This window comes from Peromyscus eremicus, chromosome 9 (assembly GCF_949786415.1).
Source record: "Peromyscus eremicus chromosome 9, PerEre_H2_v1, whole genome shotgun sequence".
Classification (NCBI taxonomy): Eukaryota; Metazoa; Chordata; class Mammalia; order Rodentia; family Cricetidae; genus Peromyscus; species Peromyscus eremicus.
The window spans coordinates 102,160,228-102,184,172 of NC_081425.1; the positions used below are offsets into that span (position 1 = coordinate 102,160,228).

The 23,945-nt window shown below is 42.9% G+C and overlaps 1 protein-coding gene across 2 annotated transcripts in view; it reads left to right on the top strand.

Moving 5' to 3' along the window:
• The window catches only part of LOC131919739 (ubiquitin-conjugating enzyme E2 E2), a 304,556-nt gene that overhangs the window by 219,024 nt on the left and 61,587 nt on the right, over positions 1-23,945 (top strand). For both annotated transcript variants that reach the window (XM_059274172.1, XM_059274171.1), the window contains exon 4: positions 10,272-10,404. In XM_059274172.1, coding sequence (XP_059130155.1) covers positions 10,272-10,404 — 133 coding nt within the window. The remainder of the gene's footprint in view (positions 1-10,271; positions 10,405-23,945) is intronic.

The following is a 23,945-nucleotide window of genomic DNA, read 5'->3' on the forward strand; positions in this document are numbered from 1 at the left end:
CATTTTGCCCTGTCGTCCTAACACGTGGAAGGTTTGGGGTATAGCTGAGTGGTAGAGTCCCCATTACCATCTAGAGGGGGAGGGGAGATTGGCAATAGTATTCACTCCTGTCCAAAGCCTGTTTCCACCATTGATAAGATCAGAAGACACATTAAAGGTCCAGACCTTCCTGTCTAGCTCTTGCTGCGCTGGCTAGCAAACCTCACCAAACTGTTGTTAAGTCCAGATAAGAAAGTATTTGTAGAAGCTGTGGTGCCCTGAGCCCTTCCGTTTCTCACATAGGATAGAGTTTAAGGGCAAAGGGGTTGGGTGAGAGGTGCATACGTGTGTTAGGAAGAAGGGAGAAAGGAGAGCAATGACATGCATTGAGTTCCCAATGGACTAAGATAACGGAGTAAGGAAGGGTATCTGAAAGTAAAGTGACTGTTCATTCCTGTGAATAATGCCTAGGACTGAAGGCAGGTTCCGAGACCTGTGGGTGCCGCTCGTGAGTTCTGTTCTCCAGCATGACAGTGGCAGCAATGCCGGTATCCACTCGGTTCTCTTATCAGATGGCAGAAGCCTGGACACTAGGGGGTCTGCTATAGGGTTAGAGGACTTGGGTTACATTCCAGGAATACAGCCTTGAGCAAAGCCCTACATTTGCTGAATTCCCAGGAGAAGCAGTTTTGGTTTTATCTGATTATTCCTTCCATGCACCACCACCACCACCACCACCACCACCACCACTGCCACCACCACCACCACTGCCGCCGCCACCCATCCCCTACTCCCTGTGCACATGCTGAGAATTGCTCCTGAGCTGGGTCCTTTTTTCTAGAAGGAGATGAAGAGGGTATACTGGGTGATGAAGAGGGGTGTCTTAGGGTTTCTATTGCTGTGATGAACACCAAAAAGGGTTTATTCATCTTACAGTTCTCAGGCTACTCCATCACTGAGGAAAGTCGGGCAGGAACCCAAGGCAGGGGCCCAGAGCAGGGACTGAAGCAGAGGCCATGGAGGGCTGCTGCTTACTGGCTTGTTCCCCATGGCTTGCTCAGCCTGGTTTCTTGTACAACTCAGGAACACCTGCCCAGAGGTGGCACTGCCCACAGTGACCTGGGCCCTCCCACATCAATCATTGATCAGGGAAATGACTGACAGACATGCCCACAGGCCAGCCTGGTGGAGGTATGTTCACAGTTGAGGGCCCCACTTTCCAAATGATCTGAACTTATGTCACGTTGAAGAGACACTCACTGGCACAGGAGGAACGGCTGAAAAGCACTCCAGGCACTCACTCATTGTCAGTGGTTTCGGGTAACTGAAGGTTTAAAAGGACTCTAGTTCTGTGTTTTAAATCCTCTGATTGCCCAGCGTTATAGACCCCAAGTTCTATTCTGAGCTGCTTCTGTTGAAGCAGATGCTTCCCACAGCCTTTATACTTTATTGTAATAACACAAATACACATGTGCTCACATGCAGACATACACATGTGCACACACACACACACACACACACAAAGTTAGATTTGGTTCTTTTCTTTGGCTTCTGTTTGTGATCATAAGTGAAGGTGACCTGCAGAGTGTAACTTGAAAGGATGAGGCTGTAGCTTAGTGGTAGAACACTTACATAGTTCATGTGAGGTCCTGGGTTCGATCCCCAAAACCACAATAATCAAAAGGGGAAAGGAATCATTTTCCCATCAACATTCCCTAAACATTCAGTACACTGTTTGCTAGCATGTGCACTGTGCTAGGTGTTCTAAGTAATCTAGAGAGGATGTAAAGTAACAGGAAGATGTTCGTAGCTTTAGTAAGAATGCGGAGCCATTTATCATACACAGGACCTGATTATCCACTAGTTCTGATATCTAAGGGGTTCTTGTCACCAGTATGTGGGAGCAAGAAGAGATGACTGGGAACAACCAGACAAGTTACTTACCTGGTTAGTCACACATGCACTGGCACTCTCACTTGCTGTGTAACGTGCTTTGAATTTCTAAAGACTTGGGGAACATTGCTGACTCCATGCATGCAAATCCTGATGTTAAACTGTGTTTACTGACACATCAGATCTCCCAAGAGTCAAGCTGTTGTACACTCTAATGACTTTGCAAGTTCTGTACTACCTAGATGTGTATCAGTGATGGGGTCACAAGAGCATCGCGGTCATCTTCAGTGATGGGGTCACAAGAGCATCGCGGTCATCTTTGTTACCGCTTTTCAAACACTCAACTCTTTATAACCTTTGTTTCCTGACAGTGTGGTCCTAAAACCCTTCCTATAAGCTGTAGCTAATTAATCTTTGAGTGTGTGTGTGAGTGTGTATGCTGTCCACCATCATTTGTTTACTTCCTAGCTGGACTCTTACAGACTGTGTGTCCCAATCTTAGAGCAAAATTCAGCTCCTCAATGAGGTTAGTGTCATTATTAGCCAGTTGTACAGATCAGGAAGCTAGGACATAGGCAGTCTGCACATTCACTCATTGTCTGAGCACTGACAGGGCCAGAGTTCAGATGAGCAAGTCTGAGGGAGAGCCTTTCGTATGCTTTCCCACAGCTCAGTATTCCAAATGTCCTCTACCAGCAAGCTTTGATCTACCTACCTTAGGGAAGAGTCACCACTAAAATTACAAGCCAGTCACCAGTATGGCTTCTCACATCTGCAGTCTTCGTGAGGCATACACAGACCCTTCTGTTTTGTACAGAGCAAACAGTCCGTGACACTCAGAACCACTTAGGCTGTTCTGGGCTGGCCCATGCTTTGAATGCTTGCTCTCCAATATAGTCGCTGCTGGCCACATGGAGTTATTTAGATTTAAATTCCTTCTGACCAAATGAGATCGTAATTCCAGTTCTGTTCCCACAGCCTCACTCACTCCGAGTGTTTAATGGCCACAAGTGGCTAGTGGCTGCTGAGTCAAATATGGATGAGCTGAGACAGAACTCCAGGTTCTCATACACGTTTTACTGGACAGCTCCCCCAGAGCAGCACTGTACAACAGAACTATACTGTGAGCTTTTAAAACCACATAAATTCTTTATGATGTATTTGGCCCAGCATATTCCAAATATTACCATTTGAGCATGTAATTATTATTATCTTAGATCAGCAGTTCTCAGCCTGTGGTCACAACTCCTTTGGGGGTCAAACAACCCCTTTACAGGGGTCGCCTAAGACCACCAGAAAACAAAGATATTTAATTATAATTCATAACAGTAGCAAAATTACAGTTTTGAAGTAGCAATGAAAATAATTTTATGGTTGGGGTCAGCACAACATGAGGAACTGTATTAAAGGGTTGCAGCATTAGGAAGGTTGAGAATCACTGTCCTAGATTACGTTTATTAATAATACATACTTCCCTTTGCATTTACAGCTTATATCCCTTGGCCCTAATCACATTTGAATCACTCAGTAGTGTGTGGCTGCTGTAGAATATAGCACACTTCAAGAATTTGTTTCCCTTCAAGGGGTTCTCACCTGCAACATGCCGAACAGGAATGAGGCCTATGTAGCTCTGGCGCCACTTTCCTGACTGTAAGATTGCAAATAGTGCAAGCGTGCTTCCTAAAGTGGCAAGGAGAACAGACAGCTGAGACACAGCCTGCGTACTGAGCGGGCAAATGAGGTTGTGTGCCCCGGAAAACACAAGTCTGTTTTTCAGACTGTTGCTACCGACTAAGCATTTTTTTAAAAGACACACCTTGACCAGATAAAGCAACCCAAAGTGATAACATCAGCTGTGTTGATTTTTTTTTTTTTTTTTTTTTTTGGTTTTTCGAGACAGGGTTTCTCTGTGTAGCTTTGCGCCTTTCCTGGAACTCACTTGGTAGTCCAGGCTGGCCTCGAACTCACAGAGATCCGCCTGCCTCTGCCTCCCAAGTGCTGGGATTAAAGGCGTGCGCCACCACCGCCCGGCGACAGCTGTGTTGATTTTAATCCACCCTCAGCTGCACAGACAGCTGACTTGAATAAAATCTGAATTTCTGATTGAAAGACAAATACAACCCTGTGAGCAGAAAGTGTGTTTAAATAGTCTACAGTTAGTGCCCTTCTTGCTAACACATCTGTCTTCTACTCCTGAGTCCTCTGTTGGTGGCACTGTGTGGTGACAACTTACTTGACCTATATTATACAACTACCCGTGGTTTCCGTTCCTGGAAGATCATCTTAAAACTTCTCAAAGTGATTCCTGGAAATTATGTCTTCACATTTGAAGAAGGTATTTGTTCATAGTTTCATAGCTGTGTATTTTTTAACCGACTTCTTCATCTGCCTTGAGATAATGTTGTAACTATAACCTATAATTTACTCTCCTTGAGCTTTTCTTCCTGGTAAACTCCTCTATTCATAGTGGGTTTAATTATAGCTCAAAATGTAAGTATGTGTATTATTCATCTGGAGAGAGTGTTCACTTGGCAGCAAGAGGCTGTTGCTATGAAAGCAGCCTTGTCATCTGGACAGGATGCATCATCTGCTTCACAACCAGCTCAGCCAATGGGAAGATGGGGCAGAATATTGTTCTGGTCCCTCCACTCACTGTTTTGCAATGTATTTCAGTTATTCCCTTTGCAATGAATTAAGTTAACTGTGATTTTATTCACAATGTCTTTTAAAAAAGAGAAAGAATTGCTGAAGAGATGTCTAGTGGTTAAAAGTACTTTCTGCTCTTCCAAAGGACCTGGGTTAGTTTCCCGGTGGATCCACAACCATCAGTAACTCCAGTTCCAGGGGATCCAGTGCCCTCTTCTGGCCTCCATGGGCACCAGGCACACATGTGGTACACTTACATATATTCAGGCAAAACACACACATAAAGTAAAAATAAATCTAAAAACAGCAGAAAAGAGGGAGAAACCCAATACTTGAAATAAAATTGAATGGGCCTTCATCTTCATTACTTGATCTGTGTGGCTCTGCTTCCCCAATCCACCTCAACCCTTCTTCTCACCAGTCACTTGTGAATTGAGGTCCATCTTTCCAGTCCATGCCTTTTTAAAATATATTCATTCATTTATGGTGCGGGAAATTGATCTCAAGGCCTCATGCCCAGTAGACAAATACTTTACCAGTGAGCTTCACCCTCAGTCAGTCCTGGGTCAGTTTCTATTTTGCTTTCGAGAATTTCACACATGAATATTATGATCACATCATTTTCATCTCTTCCTTTACCCCTTCCCAATTCCTTGCCTGCCAGTCTCAAATTCATGACCACTTTAGTGTGTGTGTGTGTGTGTGTGTGTGTGTGTGTGTGTGTGTGTAAAACCTGCTGACTCTTAGTGTTGCCATCTGTGTCTGTATTTAGGGCTGACCCCTTGGGATTGGTAAGCTATCAAGGAACTTCTCCCTGGAGAAGACTGAGTCTCCCTCTCCCAGCAGCCATCATTTGACTGCAGCTCTTCATCCGTGGGTAGACTTGTGAGATTCCCCATCCACGCGTGTATGTCGACTTGTGTTGTCACTGTGCTGGTCTAGTTGAGTCAGCCATATCTTGTTATATGTAATGGGTGTAGCCTCCCTGTCATATGTATGTAGTAGACACTATTCACAGCACATGTCCTGGGCCTCTTGCTCTTACAGTCTTTCTATCTTCCCTTTCTATGATGTTCCCTAAGCCTTGGATGTAGGGGTCGTGTTGTGGGTGTATCAGTTGGATTTGGGCATCTCAGAATCAGTTGTTATCTGTTTTCTGACTAGTTGTGGATATCTGTAATTGTCTCCATATGCTGCCAGAAGAATCTTCCTTGATGAGGGGTGAGAGCTGCACTTGTCTGTGAGTGTCAGGGTCAGTATTTAGAACACAGTTGGGAATTACACTGGTTTAAGAAAGGGCAGTTGAGTAGGTTCTCCTCTAGAGTCCATGGCCTCACCAGCATGAGGAGTTGGCTGCATTTATAGTACTAGGTGTGACTCCCTACTATTGAGCAGGCCTAATGCCTGTTAGTTACTCCTAAGAGGTAAGTTCCACTATTGTACTCTGGGGGCATCTTGCCGATGCTGGCTGTTGTTGTAGTTCATAAACTTTACAGCTGGGTAGGACACTAGGTTAGTTTTTAATGCACAGTCATATCACAGAACTTGCTCAACTCACGTAGCATTTTATAGCCTTTTTAATATACTTTTCTTTTTTTTTGGTTTTTTTGAGACAGGGTTTCTTCATGTAGTTTTGGTGTCTGTCCTGGATCTCACTCTGTAGACCAGGCTGGCCTTGAACTCACAGAGATCTGCCTGCCTCTGCCTGCCGAGTGCTGGGATTAAAGATGTGCGCCGCCACCACCCGGCACTTTTCCACTTCGTATTGTTATTACATCTGTATTTCTTTTGTGTGCGTGCATGTGTGTATGTATGTACGTATTCATGCCCTAGTGCACATGTGAAGGTCAGAGGACAACTTGGAGGAGTGGGTACACTTCCTGGGGGTCAGGCTCACGTCATCAGTTTGACAGCAGGCGTCTTTACCCACTGAGCCGCCTTACCCACCCACATACTTTTACTGTATATAAAATTTGATTCATATAAATGAACATACTTGACACTACATGATTAGATTATCAAACATTGCTTCTAAGAAGTAGAGTGTGGTGGTTTGAATGAGAATGGTCCCCATAGGCTCATGTGTTTGAATACTTGGTCCTCGGTGGAACTGTTTGGAAAGGATTAGGAGGCATGGCCTAGTGGGAAAAAATAAGTGATTGGAGTCAGTCTTTGAGGTTTCGAAAGTCCACCCCATTCCAAGATAGCTCTCTCTGCCTCTTACTTGTAGAACAAATGTGAGTGAACTCTCTGCTAAGTCTCCTATCAAGGCTGCTGCCATGCTCCATGCCATGATGGCCATAGACTCTACTCCCCTGGAACCCTGGGCCCCCAGTTAAATGCTTTCTTTTTTATGTTGCCTTGGTCATGGTGTTTTAATCACACCATGATATAGAAGAAGACCAAGAAACCACTCCTCTGAATGCTTTCCTTGTTCAGTTTCTTGATTTACCCCATAGTGTGTCAACAGTATATTCTCTTTGTTATGGAGTTGTCTTGTGCTGCTGTCCAGTGGCTTTTGAACTTGAGGATCTGCTCCTGCTGATGTGCAGGGTCTCAATGCCAGACGGCTTTCCACTAGGTGAGTTCATCTGTTTCCAGTTAGGACACAGCTGCTGCCAGCGTTGCAGTTGCAGTGACCTCGGTGTGCGTACACCGCCGTGTCTGTGGGGTTGGTGTAGCTAGAGTTTTCCTGCCTGGCCCACAGTCAGGACAAATCTCTCTCACCTGCCGGTCCCACAACCGCTCAGACCCAACCAAGTAAACACAGAGACTTATATTGGTTACAAACTATATGGCTGTGGCAGGCTTCTTGCTAACTGTTCTTACAGCTTAAATTAATCCATTTCCATTAATCTATACCTTGCCATATCACTCGTGGCTTACCGGCATCTTCACATGCTGTTTGTCATCGTGGCGGCTGGCAGTGTCTCTCTGACTCAGCCTTCCACTTCCCAGCTTTATTCTCCTCCTTGTCCCGCCTATACTTCCTGCCTAGCCAATGGCCAATCAGTGTTTTATTTATTGACTAATCAGCAACACATTTGCCATACAGAACATCACACAGCACGTTGGAGTAGAAATGCTCTGCTCTGTAGCAGGGCTAGGTTCAGTTGAACTAAAGTCCACGTTCTTCACTAATACGTGTCTTTATTTTTAATTGAAATGGCCGTTATACATGTAACAAGCACAGTGTGACACCAGTTAGATGTGTGTACTGATGACAGCGGTAGCTGGTACATTCTTTACAACTCAGACATTAGCCGTTTCTTTGTGTTTGGAACATTAAAGAAAAGTTTCCTTCTAGATATTTTGAGGTGTTTAATGAATTCTTGTCAACTATACTATGGGTGCCCTCTTGTCTTTAGTTGCACCCCTGAAAGATGTTATCCAGAAAAGCTTTATCCTGAGTTCTTGCCTTCTCGAATGAAGAATTCTGCCAAGAGACACAGACAGTTTAAGCAGAGGTTTACTGAGCAAAGCAGAGCAAAGCAAAAGTGTGCTCCAGGGAGTGATTGGAGTGGGCTGGCCAAAGGAGTAACATCATTCCATATTGTGCACTTTAAGAAAGTTTGCGACTTTTAAATGGGTGGCTTGTTAATGGGCTAAGGTGACATTTTCTTTCCCGAATCATGACAAATGGCTTCTCTCTTTTAGGGTCTTTCTTCTGGTGATCCTCTTTAAAAGATCATGGGTGAAGGAAGGGAGGGAGAGGATCTAAAACACAATGCAAATAATAATGGAGCCACAGTCTTTCGAGGGCATCCTTCTTAGCATGCATGTGTGGCAACTAGGAAAGTGCTCACTGCCTTCCTTCTTGGTACAGCAGGAAGACCCTAACTGCAGCATCGAGGATGTCTAACCACAAAAGGATGACCCAGCTGCAGTTTCCCAGGCTCCTTCCTGTCTCTCTCTGCCCAACCAGGAACATGGTTCTGGTGATACAGCTCGATTTCCTAGGCTTCCTCACATCTAACTCCTTATCTACTGGCCCGTAGCGGCTAACCAGCCTGTCTTCACACTCGGCTCTCAAAGCCACTTTTCTGCACTCTACTTCTGTGAAACCCATGTTGTAGCCAGCACTTGTGAGTGAGAACACACAGCATTTGCTGACCGTGCCTGCCTTTGCTGAGCTTAGCACCTTCTTATGATGCTGCGAAGCACAGAGTTTTCCTCCTTCCGTTCCTTATGAAGAGCAGTGTTCTCCAGTGTATTTGAACATACTTCTCGGCAGTATATAGAAATCAGATTTTCCCAAGTCCTCATCACTATGAAGTTTTGTTTGTTAAGCATTTACTTTTGCCAATTAATTGTTATTTTTTCCGATTTTGATGAAACTAAGCATTTTCATTTTTATTTCTACCTTTTAGAAATATCTATTAGTGTCTTTCTAGTGGGTTATTAGTCTTTTTCCTATTAATTCATAAGAATTTATGTTTAAGCCCTAAGATTTGGTCAGTTTTACATTATCTAAATATTATTTCTTAGTTTATAGACATGAACTGTCACTCAAACTCTAGAGATTTTATTTTTGCATGGAAGAGAAGGAAGGGGATGGGGAAGAAGGGAGGTGAAGGGAGGAAGGGGAGGAAGAGGAAGGAAGGAGGTGAAGGGGAGGAAGTCTCTCTTTCTGTAACCTGTGAGAGGAATATTTTCTTTTCTACTTTGCTCTGTTAGTGAGGTGAATTACATTAGAATTTTTGTCACTGTATAGTCTCATCTTGGTTATGATCACTGTTTCTTGCAGTGACTTTGAAATCACATCTTGTGGCTGAAAGTTCCTAAGCATGCATAGTGCCACCTCATTACAGGCTAGGAGGAGTTTATTGCAAACAATAACCTGAGAACACAGAGAGAACCTGGAAAATCTCTCAAGTTCCTTTGAGTTTCCCCCATTTCTCATGGGCAGCAGGGGAAGGAGATTAGGCCCAGGGCACTGGGAGTACTGAGCACCGTACCACTGAGCCACACCCCCAGCTCCTGGAAAGCTGCATTCTGTCTGTGGCCCTGCTGCTCACTGACAAGGAACGCCATTCACTTTCACACTGGGCTTTATTCTCCTTAAGGAATTTGTTGGAGATGCAGGTTTATTTTGGCCACTTATAGTCATGTAACCTGCTCAGCCATTAGTCTGTCATTGTTCAACAAATGTGTACTTGGAAGGCAAAATCTACTTCTCAAGGAATTTTTATTCTAGGGAGGAACAGAGTGGAAGTTATAAAATACAGTCATGAAATAAAATGCCACTTCATATCATCTAGGAGATGAGGTAGGAGGAAGAGGTTGTGGTTGGCATGGTGCAGGGCTGGGTCTCCTGAATGTGCCTGTTTCCTGGTGTCATGATGTTGTCGCTGTTCTCAGTGCTTAGAGGAGGGTTAGGCCAGCTGTTCTGCATTAGCTTTCCCACTTGGAAATTTTGTGTCATGGGCCCTCAGGGATATGTCACCCTTCTCAAGACTTCACAGATAATTTCATATTTATACAAGGCTGGTGTCCTTGGAAACCTGTTACATAGTGTTTGGGTTGTGAGTGGTACAACAGAACCTTCGCTCTGTTGCATTGAGTAATTCCAGCATGTTCCATTTATAGAACAGTGATATTGACATGGACAATATGATAGATAGGTAAAATTAACCTATTAACTTTATTATGTTTTATGGAATTACTCAACTGATTGTTATCATAAATATTTAATGTTAATTCCAAACTTCATGTAATTTCTAAGCATATTTCATTTGTGTGTCTTATTCCAGTGCTGGACCCAAAGGAGACAACATTTATGAATGGAGGTCAACTATACTGGGACCCCCAGGATCTGTCTATGAAGGAGGGGTCTTCTTTCTTGACATTACCTTCTCACCAGACTATCCATTTAAACCCCCTAAGGTCAGTATGATGTATTTGTCTATTTTTAGCAATATGTGTTCTGTATGTACATATGAAATGTATGTATGGGGATGTATATCTGCTCTGCTGGTATTGGCAGCTTCCCAGGACCCATCATGCTTAGAAGGAAAGAAAATGTGAGACATTAGCCCTTGCTTCTCCACCTTAGCTTCCTCCCATGTCAATGCTCTTTCTCATTATCTCTCTTCTATAGCATATGATCGGATATTACAGAAAACACCATGTTTTATGTGTAAAATGGGAAAGTGGGATTGGACCCAGGTCAGGCTAGAAGCCAGACTATAGGCAGAGGAGGCGTCCAAGGTGGATTTACCACATCTGCATGTCTCTGCTGCCTCCGCAGCTCAGCTGCTCACATGCAGCCAAGAGAAACTGCAGCGATCCCAGGAAAAAGGGCTGGGGCAGATCCTGGGTGAGATCCTGGGTTCAATCCCTAATGCCAAGATATGTGTGTATACACATATATGTATTTTATAATAATAGCCCATTAATGAAATGTAATTTTTTCATGCCTAATACAAGTCAAGAGTACAATACAATCAGAACAGGACTTTCTTTTATTAAGATGAGGTGGTATACTTTAAGATATTTTCTCATTCATCTCTTCTGCCTCTGGCCATTAGCACTTATTCTCCATTCTGGCAGAGCCAAGACCCTGAGTTCACTGGCTGTGTCTGTTTGTCAGCAGGAAAAGTCTCTTCTGCCTCTTAAGTTGTAGACAAATTCTGACTGGTCTTATTAAATAAAAACCTGGAGTCAGATATCAGGGTTGAAACTTGAGAGATCAGAGGAATAGGAGAAACCACAAGCTAACCTCACCTCACCGACACCTCAGTCTCCAAAGAGAGAGAGACCTTCTTCCTGTATACCCATGCCTATATGACTTTCTGTTCTCTTCCCTCATGTGCTCTCTCAGCGCAGCTACATCACTTCCTCTTCCTGCCCAGCTCTGTCACTTCCTGTCTGTCTGTACAGATCTCCAGACCTCTATGGTTAGTACTGGGATTAAAGACGTGTGTCACCATGCTTGGCTCTGTTTCCCAGTGTGGCCTTGAATTCACAGAGATCCAGACAGATCCCTGCCTCCCAAGTGCTGGGATTAAAGGTGTGTGCTACCATTTCCTGACTTCCATGTTTAATATAGTGGCTGACTTTTTCCTCTGATCCTCAGGTAAATTTTGGGGGGGACACAATACATCACCACACTGAGTTGTCTTCCCTGTAGAAAGAAATAGGCATCTGTGTTGTGTGTTGGCCTTCAGCACATTTTCTATGGCCCTCCCACCTCTTTTTTATTTTTTCTTGGCTTCCTTCCTTTCATTCCATTGATGCCCAGAGAGCATTGTGATGAAAAAAGAAAAAAGAAAAAGAGAAAAAAAAAACCAGTAGCAACTCCAGTAACTTGTCAGCACTGTGCAGGGAGCAAATTTGGGTGTCAGGGTTTGAGTCGGGATGTCAACACCAACCCTTTGTGCCTTACCACCACATTTCACAGTGCTCTTAGGCAAGCCTACAGGACTGCTGGTTTCAGCACCACCAAGTCCTTGCATTTGCGAGGTTTCCATGACAAAGCCATAGTGAATCTACTGCTTCGTTTCTCCCTTTGCTGGATGGGAGCCATTTATCTTTCCTTCTACTTTGGAATAGCTGGTAAGTCACCTGGAGTACCTGCTGTCTTGGTGGGGGCATGGGGCCTTCCTCTGGTAGCCTCTAAGGTTAAGGTGCAGAGTACAGGAGAGAAAGTGTAGTCAGGACTTGTCCTGCTCATCAGCCTGCTGTGACCTGTGCAGTGAGGTAGGGCATCCCAGGTTTGCTCATCTACCTGTGGGACAACATTTTCACATCAGGCAAAGCTAAAAGTAAGAAGTACTAAACTGGGTAAAAGAATTTAGTGTTTGAAGAGGCCTTGATGCAATGGGAGGATAAGCCAAAACTGCAGAGATGGAGGGGGCCAGAGAGATGCCACAGTAGTTAAAAGCAGTACCTGCTCTTCCAGAGGACCCAGGTTCAACTCCCAGAATCCACATGGTGCCAACAGCTGTCTAAAACTCCAATTCCAGGGGATCCAGCACACTCTTCTGGCCTCCATGGTGCTGCCTGCACAGACATACATCCAAGCAAAATATCCATACACATAAGATAAAAATAAAACTATAGAAATAGAATTTGCCATGTCTAAGTATGTGAGAATCAGAAAGAAAAAAAAAGTCATGATCAATTAAGATAGAAAGGTGAGACTTCCTTTATTGTCATATAAATAGAATTTGTGGGCTTGGAAGCTGGAATTCTTGTACCTTTAAGGAGACATTTTTAGGAATGTCGTGACTGATCTAGTCACTGTGGTAGCATCTGTTGACCTTTGGAATAGAGGGGTTGGGGAGTGTGAGCATTCTCGGTCAGCTGACTTGGTCCTCTGGTGAGGGCCATGTCCTAGCCTTAGTGGGGTACTCTCTGTGTAGATGTAGGAACTCAGGTGAGACTGACAAAGGTTTCCAGCAGCATGGCAGCAGCAGTCTTCAGACAGTATACTGTCTAAAGTGGACGACACAGCACCACCCTGCAGGGTTTACTGGTGAGGACAGGGCATGAAAGAAATGTGCTGTAGACAGATGTGCCAGGACCTCGGTGTGGACCAGCTCACACTTTGTCCTGGGTGTCTGAATGGGACAAAAGTAGAAGCATGAAGCTGTTGGCTACAGGAATGTAGATGTCTGTTCTTTATGAGAAAAACCTGACCTACTTTTCAACAGTCCACTTTTGACTGACTCTACTTCCAAGACACTGGCTTCTCTTTGTCCAGAGTATCCAAAGAAAGCTGAATTATGCAAAATCCCTCCACTGACTGACTGGCCTGATCTGTAAGGAAAAATTGGACTTCAGCAGCTGGAACCACAATTTAAATGTTCGTTTCCCAGAATCATATAAGAAACTTAAAAAAGCAAAGTGTCACCTTCTAAGTTAGCCGTTTTAGAGCTCAATGTTGAAGGCAGATCCCTTAAAGGAGACAGCAGTTAGCTCAGAGGGGACTTTTATTCACCTCTAAAGCACATGTTCAGGACTCTCCAGCCCCCTCTTCCCCATGCCATCTACCTTCATGGTTACCTGTACCATTTCCCCTGCCTCTCTCACCTGGTGCTCCTTCCTTGCACTTTGAAAACTGAATTATCTTTTTAGATATACATGCCGAAAATATTAGTCAAAGCATGACATGTTTTGTTACTGTTATTGTTGCTGCAGACTCTGTTTCACCCCTTCAGTGAGAAAGACGACTCTGAGCAGAGCTAACAGTATCTGAAGGTCTGGGTGGGACTGGGAGCATCTTGTCCTACACAGGAACTTTGTGAGCATAGGGAGGGCTGCATCAGCTTGAAGACACCACGTTCCAGTACCTAGTTTTTCAAAATCAGATCATTTACTCACCAATAATATTTCTCTGTTATGGTGCCTATTGAATGGGCCTCTGTCTAGAAATAGTACATTATGACCAAAAAGGAAAGTATTATAAACTGATGGTATGTCTAAATGGTTTTTAATGTCATTTGTATTTTTTAGTGCAGAGAAATATTTTAGTGTTAGGATTCAGATATGTCTCTATTTATGAAGTAAAAGTAGCTTTGTATTTTGCTGGGAATTGTATTTTCTTACTCATATTGCAAGTATTTCTGTTCTCAAAATCTTTAATTTTTAATTTTGCATTCTGGATATTTGTTACAGAATAAAGTGCAATTGTAACAAGCAAAAAGAACAAATTTACCTATAATTTAATCCCCCAGACAGACTATTCACACAGTTTCAGTATATCCCTTTGGAGATTTTTGTTCTTTTTTCATGTATGTACGTACACATTCATATATATCATGCTGACACACATGTACAAACTTTTATCAAAACAGTCCCTTACCCTCCATGGCTTCATGATTATTGTAATTTCTCCAAATGCTGCATATTCCCAATGAACATGTCACTGTATCACAATTACAGGGCCTACATAATACTTCATTGCATAAATGTACCAAAATAGAATTGGCCTCCTGTGGCTGAACACTTAGGTTCCTGTCAGTACTTGTATTATAATTGGTGATGTGGTGGCATCTTGGTAATTAGCACACTTTGTATTCTTGTACATTAATTCCCTGAGGCTAAATTTGTTGACATGAAATTTCTGGGTAGATAAGCTTGCACAGTTGTAGAGTTTTTGATAAAGGTTGACAAATTTACCCTCCAGAAAAGATATAAGTTCACATTATGGCCATCCTCATGTGACGATGGGACAGAATTTTCCTATCTGCCCTCAGGTTTGTTTTCTTTAATCTCAAACAGTCTGAGATATGAAAAATGGCATCCCCCAGTTGTAACGTGCATTTACTTGACACCAGTAAGAAGTGGAATGGTTTGCATTTTCATGTGCCCTGCTCTCCATTTGTCCATTTGGTGAAAAAAATGTCAAAGTACTATTTTCTTGAAAGTCCCATCCACATAAAACGAACAGGAAATGTAGTAACAGACTATGTTATATTTTTGTATGTATATTTTTTCTTTAAAAAAAAAACACTTTGAAACTATCATGACATTCTGTCTGATGTCTTGTGTTCCAGAGACTTTAATAACATCCATCTTAAATAAAGGATGAGGCTAGGTAACAGGTCAGATGTTTGTCTGTAGAATAGAAACACATAGCTTTCTCTGCTTTCCCGGGGATCTGCAAATTTTATACAAGACGAGTGAGCTTTCGGGTACATGGCAATTAAGTGTGTTTGTTATTTTTACTTGTTCAGGCAGCCTGTGCACCCAGCAGGCATGCTGTGTCAATATTCATGCCCATTACTGGAAAGTGTCTTTATAGACAACAGTATATACCAGTGGAAGTCTCCAAAAAGCAATGGTAAAGTATATACCTAGGGTATTTTTAAAACAATATTAAAATTACATATATGCACAGAAGTATTTGTATATGCAAAATTAAGAAAAATATCAAGGTATCAGTGAGATGACCTAGTGGGTAAAGGTGCCTGCCACCAAGTGTGACAACCTGAATGTGATCCCTGGGACCCACATAGTAGAAGGTGAGAAACAACTCTTACTAGTTACGTTTTTATCTCCACATATGCAGTGGTACACATGCACACGTGTGTGCATACACACACACACACACATACACATACACACACACACATACATACACATACACACACACACACACACACACACTAAATAAATGTTAGGGTGCAATAAAAGTTTTTAAAGAATAATATTGAAAAGCTTTTTAATACATTTCTTTTTATAAAAGTTACCAAGTACATCTTAAAATCCATCCAAGTTAATTTGGAGTGTCTCTTATTTGGAGGGAGCAGTACTCAGTGATTTCCTTTTGACATCTAACCAAGTTGCTTAATATGAATGGAAAAGAAAAAAATGTTAACTATGCTAGAACAACAGAAGAGATGATTTAAGTCACTGAGGACTATGGATGGATGGATGGGTAGATAGAGATATAGACATGGTCCTTGTTAGTTTTTACTTTAGAGAACTAAGTGAGGAAGACTGCCTATGAAAAAGGAAGGTCATCAGTTATAGTAAGAAATGGTGCTGCCCAGCATCTGGAAGCCTGAGAGGTCTCTAACTAAAGCTGTGTCAGAAAGGAGCTGTGTACCCACCTCCTGCCTAGGTGACAGCTGCCCCGTCCTTACTGCCATTGCCACTACTGTGCAAAGAAAAGGATGTATATGCTCCTGTAATTTTCACAAAGAAACTGTAAGGCCAGCTGCCCACTCTTGGGCATAGAGAACATAGGATTGTCATGAAGGAACATGAGTTCATGTATTTTTTGAAGTTTGGCCAGGACGTCCCTTCTATGTATTTGAATGTCATCTTGACATCTCTATTTGAATGTCAACAGTCATCACAAAGTATTGATCAGATACCTTCACTGCACCCCAGCAGATCCCCAGTCTCCCCCCACACCACTTCCCTCCTGGCTCAGACTGAAACCTTGCAGCCATCCTTGGTTCCTCTCAGCAAACTGTCCAGGCCCAGTCCTGACTCAGTCCTCATCACCTCTCCCGAGTGAAAATGTGGTCCGAACCCCATCCACTAGTCCCTTCCCCCCAATTTCTGTGGCCGCCTCTTATCTGATCTCTGCCTCTGAAAACCTGCCCAGACCCAGCTCCATTTAATGTTTAATCTGTGCTTTGCTTAAAACCTTTCAGTAGCTTCCAGCTTGTTGAATGAACACCAGAATCTCTGGTTCAAAGTCACTGCCCTCATTCCCGCCCAGATATCCCACACCTGCTTCTTCCATGGACCCTTGTACTTGTTCTTCCTTCTTCCTGCTTTTGAATTCTCCCAGAAATATATCTGCCTCACACCATTTACCCCTTCCCCTCTATTCAAATGCCACCTCAAAGAGGCTTTCCTATGTGACAAATTCCATTGTCCCTACGTTCCCTGAAACCTTCCTACCATGACCTTCAGACGTGACTCTTGGCCTTAGCATTTCTTGCTCATTCATTATGTATTTCATTGTGTGTTGTATTCCCTTCCTGCAGTTCTCACCAAACTCCATATGTGCAGGATTTCTGTCACACAAAGAAATGCCTGGTAAATCCGACAGTTGATTCATTTAACTCATGCAACTCTTCAGTAAAGAAAGTGTGGATTATTTCTCCTTTGTAGATAAGAAAACCAAGGCCTTTGAAGGTTAGTGGCATGTAGGAAATGGTAGTCCAGCTGGAACCCAGCCCAATTCTAAACTGAGTTTCCATTCCCAATATGGGTAAAGGGTAAGGTATAAATTCCTTAACTCCTTGGAGAAGTACTGATGCTTCTTTTTTTTTCATTTTTGTTTTTTCGAGACAGGATAACAGCCGTGGCTCTCCTGGACTCAACTTGTGAACCAGGCTGGCCTCGAACTCACAGAGATCCGCCTGCCTCTGCCTCCCGAGTGTAAGATTAAGGGCATGTGCCACCACCTAGCCTTGAGGACTGCTTCTTAAGTTCCATATTCTGGTTCAGCTCATTACGTCAGACTATTTGGAAACAGCAAGGCAAGAGCTGATTTAGGGAGAAAAGACTATTTAAAAGAAAATTTGGGTCCCTGCTCTTGAATTTTGCCAGAAACGTGGGGAAAGAGTGCTAGAGAGAGGACTCGGTGGTTAAGAGGACTTGCTGTTCTTGCAGAGGACTGGAATTCAGTTCCCAACACTCACATTGAACAGCTTTAGGGGAGCCAACATCCTCTTTTGGCCTTTGAATGGTATATATACATAAAATTAAAAATCTTTTTCTGAAAAGGCATGGGAACCAGGCATGGTGATGCACACCATTAATCTCAGCACTCAGAGGGTGAGGCAAATGGTTCTCTGTGAACTTGAAGCCAGCCTGGTTTACATAGTGAGTCCCAAGACAGCCAGGGCTACATGGAGAGACTCTAGCCAAAAAAAAAAAAGGATGGGGATATGAGAAAATGAGGGCTTTCCTCAAATAGGTTTCTAATTTGCAAAGACTGAGACATTAAATTATGTTGAATGCTTAAGTTCTGATTTCTGAATTTTTCCAGCCCTAAGCTACAAGAAAAGTAATTTCCTATTCCACAGGCAATTTTCATATTTGATTAATGTCCAAACCACTTTGCATTCTCAGTATCATGACCAGCACAAGCACTGCTTACATTTTGTGGATCAGTAGTACTTGGTATTGATCTGACTTCTCTCTAGGATATGGGGCAGGGTATTGTTTGGTTTTGCTTTAATTATACCCCATCTATGCTCCTTTTTTGACAAACCCTAGGAAATGTCATGTTGTCCTTTAATGTGTGAAATGTTTAAATTGATGTGATGATCAAAAGTAGAACAATGTAGGTACATGGTATGTGCTGTCATCTAGTACTCAGAGGGAAGAGGCAGGAGGATCATGAGTTTGATACCAGCCTGGACTATCTATAGTGAAAGCCTGTCTCAAAAATAATAGTAATAATAATAATAAATTAATAAGTATTACTGTCTTCATGCTTTTAAAGTTATACACATGGTAACTATGTTGTAATACACCTTCGCACAAAGAAGACCAACACTCCAGGAGTAGATGTCATGTGTTCAAAGAGTACCAGCTTTATTGCTATAAACCAAATGCCTGATGATAATAGGACATCAGCCACTTGGCTGAGAGAAAGTTGGCATTTGTGTGTCTTGGAAGGATCACCTGTGTGTCTAGCTTTCTATAGTGTGTTGCAGCTTGTAGTTTGGGAGAGGATAGCCTCCTACAAACTGCTTACTGCCGAAGCTAATGCCATCTTTTTAGACCGTGTCCACTCGGCCCCTCTGAGCCCTGAGAGCTGGTGTTGACTGTTATAACTGCAGCATAACTGGGCTAAACTCTGCGAAGGGCCTTCTCCATGGGAAGTTCTCAAGCAGGAGACAGGGAGACATTCAGGTCTGTGGGGAATAAGTGGCTTCTCTGCCTCTGGGACTAAGAAAAGATAGCACTCACCTTTCAGAAAGGTGGTTTTTCCCAGAAGAAGCCCCTCCCCATGCATGACTAAAGTCACTCTTTACATTGATGTCTTCAGTGTTCCACACACAAAAGCTAGTAAGTGGCATGCTCGTTAGTCCCAGGAAACATTGTTTTATGAAAGTCCCTGAGTCACAGAAAAAGGACAGTAAGATGACACTCAATGGACTGGTCTTATAAAGAGAAGCTCCTTCACTAAAACTAGGATGAAGAAGCTTCAAATTTGGTGTTTCCTCCACCTTGTGAAAAAGTCCCTGGGCCCTGATCAAGTCTTAGAATAGACCCTGTGTTAATGGGCTATCAGATGAAAACGTATTTTACTGTTCACTTAAGGAATGGGATAGGACACAGAATTGTACATGTAAGGGAAATCATAATACCCACTGCCTTACAGAGCTTGGCATTTGCCTGGCTGGTTGTATGCAGTGTTAGGTTTGCTCAGGCCTGGAGATTGGGCAAGTTGAGTTCATTTCTGAAACTGCTTATCAACCCCATTGCCTGGATTTGTCCTCCCTCAGACTTGGAGCTGGGTCTCTTGATATCTGGCAGCCCTTTAGAGTCTGGCTCAAGCACCTCTGAGGAAAGTGGGACAGAGGAAGCAAATCGGTTACAAGCTGGCCATGTGTAGATATTATACAGGTTGGCTCATAGGAAGTAAGGAGAAACAGTCAGGAGGGAATGGTGGTGAATGTGTGCATCAGGACTTTGGTACATTTTTACTCTAGTCTCAGTATGGTAGCAGAGACCTGCCTAATTTCCTTAGAGTGTTTGTGTTTTAAAATACCTATTTTAAGGCTAATTTATAAAGATGTTCCTGAACCCTACTACTCTCCGGGCCTTTACTCAGTACCAGTGACTGAGGTGCAGCCCAGGAGCATGGAGGTGAGGAGAACACCTAGAGTTAGTGCCATGGCTGAGGCCAGAAAAGCAATAAGGCTAAGCTGTGAGATATAAACAAGAGCAGTAGTGTTGGAGTTCTTTGTCACCTCTATTCCATAGGTGTGCAGCGTGTAGCCATCCAGATGCCAAGCATGCAGAAACGGGCAAGAGGAGGCCCCTTCAGGGTAGAATTCACATCCAGGATACAATAGAAGGGGCCTTTCTCAACCTGGCCACAAAATCCAGGATACAATAGAAGGGGCCTTTCTCAACCTGGCCACAAAAGACATTTGAGCATAACTATGTACTGTGGAGCAATGTCCCCTGTGATGTAGTATACATAACAGCATCCCTGGTTCCTGCCCACAATATGCCAATATTAATTTCTTTTTGCCTCCTTGGGGACAAAGAGAAATACCTACGGTTGCCAGATGTTTCCTGAACGAGCGGTATCATGCCTGGCTAGCAACCATTGTGTTCTCAATGGCAATCCTATCTATTAGCAACTGACTCAAGACATTTGTGAGGACTCCGGGTTCTGATCTCGGTGATAAAATAGGCTGTGCCTCTGAGGAACTCACCGGCACCTGCTAGGACATGTTCAGAGTGCCCAGCTAGTAGCTTGACAGGTCTGAAGTTCAGGTTAGAGATGTGAGCTCCCAATGTACACTTGAGAGTCAGTAGATAGAGACTTGGGGGTTCCTAACTAAGGGGTGTCACCCATAGGAATGTGCTGTTGTTGACCCAAACTGAATTCTTCTGCATCTGTACATTTCCAGAATGAGTTTCCCAAAGGAAAACATGAATTATTGGAAAAACTAAGAAAGTAACATTTTCTCTTTCTCATGTTCTCAGTACTAGGAGATTAGAAAGATATTTTTCATGTGAAGTATTATTGTTGGCAGGCTTATACAAAATTATGTAAAATATCTTAGTAAAAGAATAGCTTACTGCTAATAAATTATGAAAATAACTGGATCCGGTAGATGATTCCTACAGGCTTCCAAATCATGCTTTGGTAATTTATTTTTAAGTTATGCCCCGCTGTTCAAGCAGATCTCTGCAGGAGGGTGGACTAGATAACCTTTCTTCAGCTTTCCCTTTCAAAAACTGACACCACAGGAAGCTTAATCTTACAGACAGGAAGTGATTACAGTTCTGGGTCTATAGTTAGTAAGTACCAGGCAGGGACCCCCTGCCTCCTGAACCCCTGACTTGTCACCCACTAGCCATCTGAGCCAGGAGATCCTATAGGTCACAGTGCCAGCATCTGGACTTCACAGGTCACCCCGACACACTTCTGAGGCAAGTAGAACACACGTATTTGGCTTCTGTTCTAGGGAAGAATTAAGAGTTAAATAAGGGGGGGGGGGTGTTGGTTTTTTTGTTTGTTTGTTTGTTTTTCATTTTGGTATTTACCAAATTGGAGACCTGTATCTATACAATGTTTGCCATGTACCTGCCCACTAACTTACCTTTAACTCTGTCTTCGGGGTATGTAAAACACCAGTATGTTAAGGAAAGAATGCATAGAATAGTATGTTCATTACAAGGTATTTTCATTTCCGTTATTTTTCTTATTTCTTTCTTCCTTGAAAATTTCCTGTTTTAGTGATTTACTTTGAAAACTGAAATATTACATTTTTAAAATAGTTTTTAAAAAGTAAAGTGTGCACTGGCATCTAAACAGCCCAGGGCCATACAGTACTGTTAATGCTTATTGCCCCATTTGTTGGAGCCCACAAAGGTTTCCTAGTGAGAGCCCAGCTTGCTTTACACAGCAGGGTGGCATCAAGGGGATGGCTTGACCTCCTGTGTGGTCACCAGGTGTCTGGATTGGTTTGCACTTGGCTGTGTTGTGGGAGAGGTCTTTTGCTCCACCCCTTGGCATTCCTTTAAAAGCCCTTTGGCAGAGAAAGTCAGGGCCTGATGGATTAAGATCCAGGCCCTCCCAAGGTTATCCTGCGTTTCTATGTTTCTCTCTCCTCTAAATTTCTAGCTAATATTTCATGCTGCTCCTGCTCAAGAGTACCCTGGGGGAAAGTGGGGGTGGGATGGCCCCCCATACCCATTGCCGGTTCTGTTTTCCACATTTTCTAACTGAGTGTCAGAAGGCTGTCCTGTGCATGTGGCTGTGTCATGCTTTCATGATACTTGGATGACTGTGTGCTCTGTCACCTTGGCAGTCTCCCTGGGATGCGTAATTATTTCTGTCATCACAAGTAATGTTTCACTGGGTATCTCTGCAGGGGAGGGGGGCGTGTACAAAATATATACAGGATAAAATCCTAGAGCAGGAATCAGTAGGTTACTCTCCCAAGTTGCAACATTGCTCATCAAAAACATGTTAGCCACTCCAACAGGGAGGAAAGAATGTATATTTTAATTGCATTATTCCTACTGAGAGATGCCTTGTAGAAAGCTGTACAGCTTTAGCACCTCATTACAGTTTCCAAACTTGTAAAACTTAGGCAACACAATTCTTCCCAACTTAGTAGATTACTGTTTTTAGTTAGTTGTAATTTGAGTTATGTAGCCCAAGCTAGCCCAGGACTTGCTGTGTAGCCGAGAATAGCCTTGAACTCCTTATCCTCTTGCCCCCATCTCTATAATGCTGGGATCACAGGGGTGCTCCACCACACCCAACTTGGACTTAGTATTTTCATAACAGAAACAGACAGTTCATATGACATGACATCATAGTCATGAACGCACAGCAGTTGGAGCTGCTTGTACAAAAGAAGATATCAGAATAGGAGGTGGACTAGATGGGAAGACATGATTCAGCAGGGAGTGATAAGAGCAGTTAATAGGCTGTGAAAATGATCTCAAGGCAGTCTACTCATGTGTTATTGTAACACATAAATGTGAACTTGAAAGAAGAGCCATTTCAACCGTCTGTGGGACTGCTGTGTCTTATCCACAGACTGAGTTCCTCCCCACAGGGCCCAGGGCCCTGTGCAGTCTTTCGACCCACCTCACCACACTGCTCCTTTCTGACTTCTGGAATCTTGTGCTTTCCTGACACACGTCCCATCCAGATTGATTCCCCAGTCCTCATCCTCAGGGTTCTCTGCCCGGTGTTTCCGAACGACTTTACACAAATAGATGATCCATTGCATTTTCTTCCTACATCCTTCAACTCAGTGAAAGCAAAACCTGTCTGTCTTGCAGAGAGTAAGGTTGATGGAACAAATGAATAGTCCTCTTTCTTGTCATAGCTGAGCATTTCTGAAATCCGTCTTTGCTCTGCTGGCTTTTTTATTCAATAGTTTTAGAATTCAGTAAGCATGTGTTCTGTGACTCATCTCACCTTGTCTTGTCTCCACTCTGCTTTTTTCTCAGAGAATTAGATATACATTGAAGACAGGAGCTTTCTATTTTACAAAGATGCCTGTGTATAATATAGTGGCATTTAGAAAGCCATGCAGAAAGTAATACACTTCACTTTAGAACATCAAATGGTAATACAAATGGTAATACAGTTCATCTTCAAATGCTTAAAATTGTTGCAGACACTAGCATCTTACTTGGCTGTCTCAACAAGAAATTAATCCATCTTAAAGAAGTTTGAGTTTCTTTACTTCCAGCCTATTAGAAATTGAATGTTCTTGGTTTCTTTAGAGTATCTAGGCAATATTTATGCAGACCATCTGCTTACACAAATTATAAACAAATAATTGGCATCTCTCAGCATAGGTTTAGATAACCCTCCATACGTAGGCAAAACTTTGCAGAGCAAGATAAGAATCCAGGAAGGAAGTATTTCTTCCTGTGGATATCCCCTACAGTATAAACATGCTTAATTTCTCTACCATTTTTATAACTTCAGAGTTTGAAGTTATATCAGGAAAGCTTAATACACATGCTCATTCTCCAAGCCAGACTTAGAGTGAGCATGGGAGCTTTATCTTCGCCTCCACCTCTGTACATTGCATAACTGGTGCTTAGTTTAATTTGAACAGAAAATTACTAGAGGGAGGGACCCGTATGTAGTAGAATGGAAAAACAAGTTCTGTATTCATATAATGAATAGTACGTGATCGTGAAATAAAAATGTAAAAGAACTTGCAGCACATGACCCTCACAAGTATGACATTCAAAGAAAGACACCATGAGATTATTGATTCATGTTA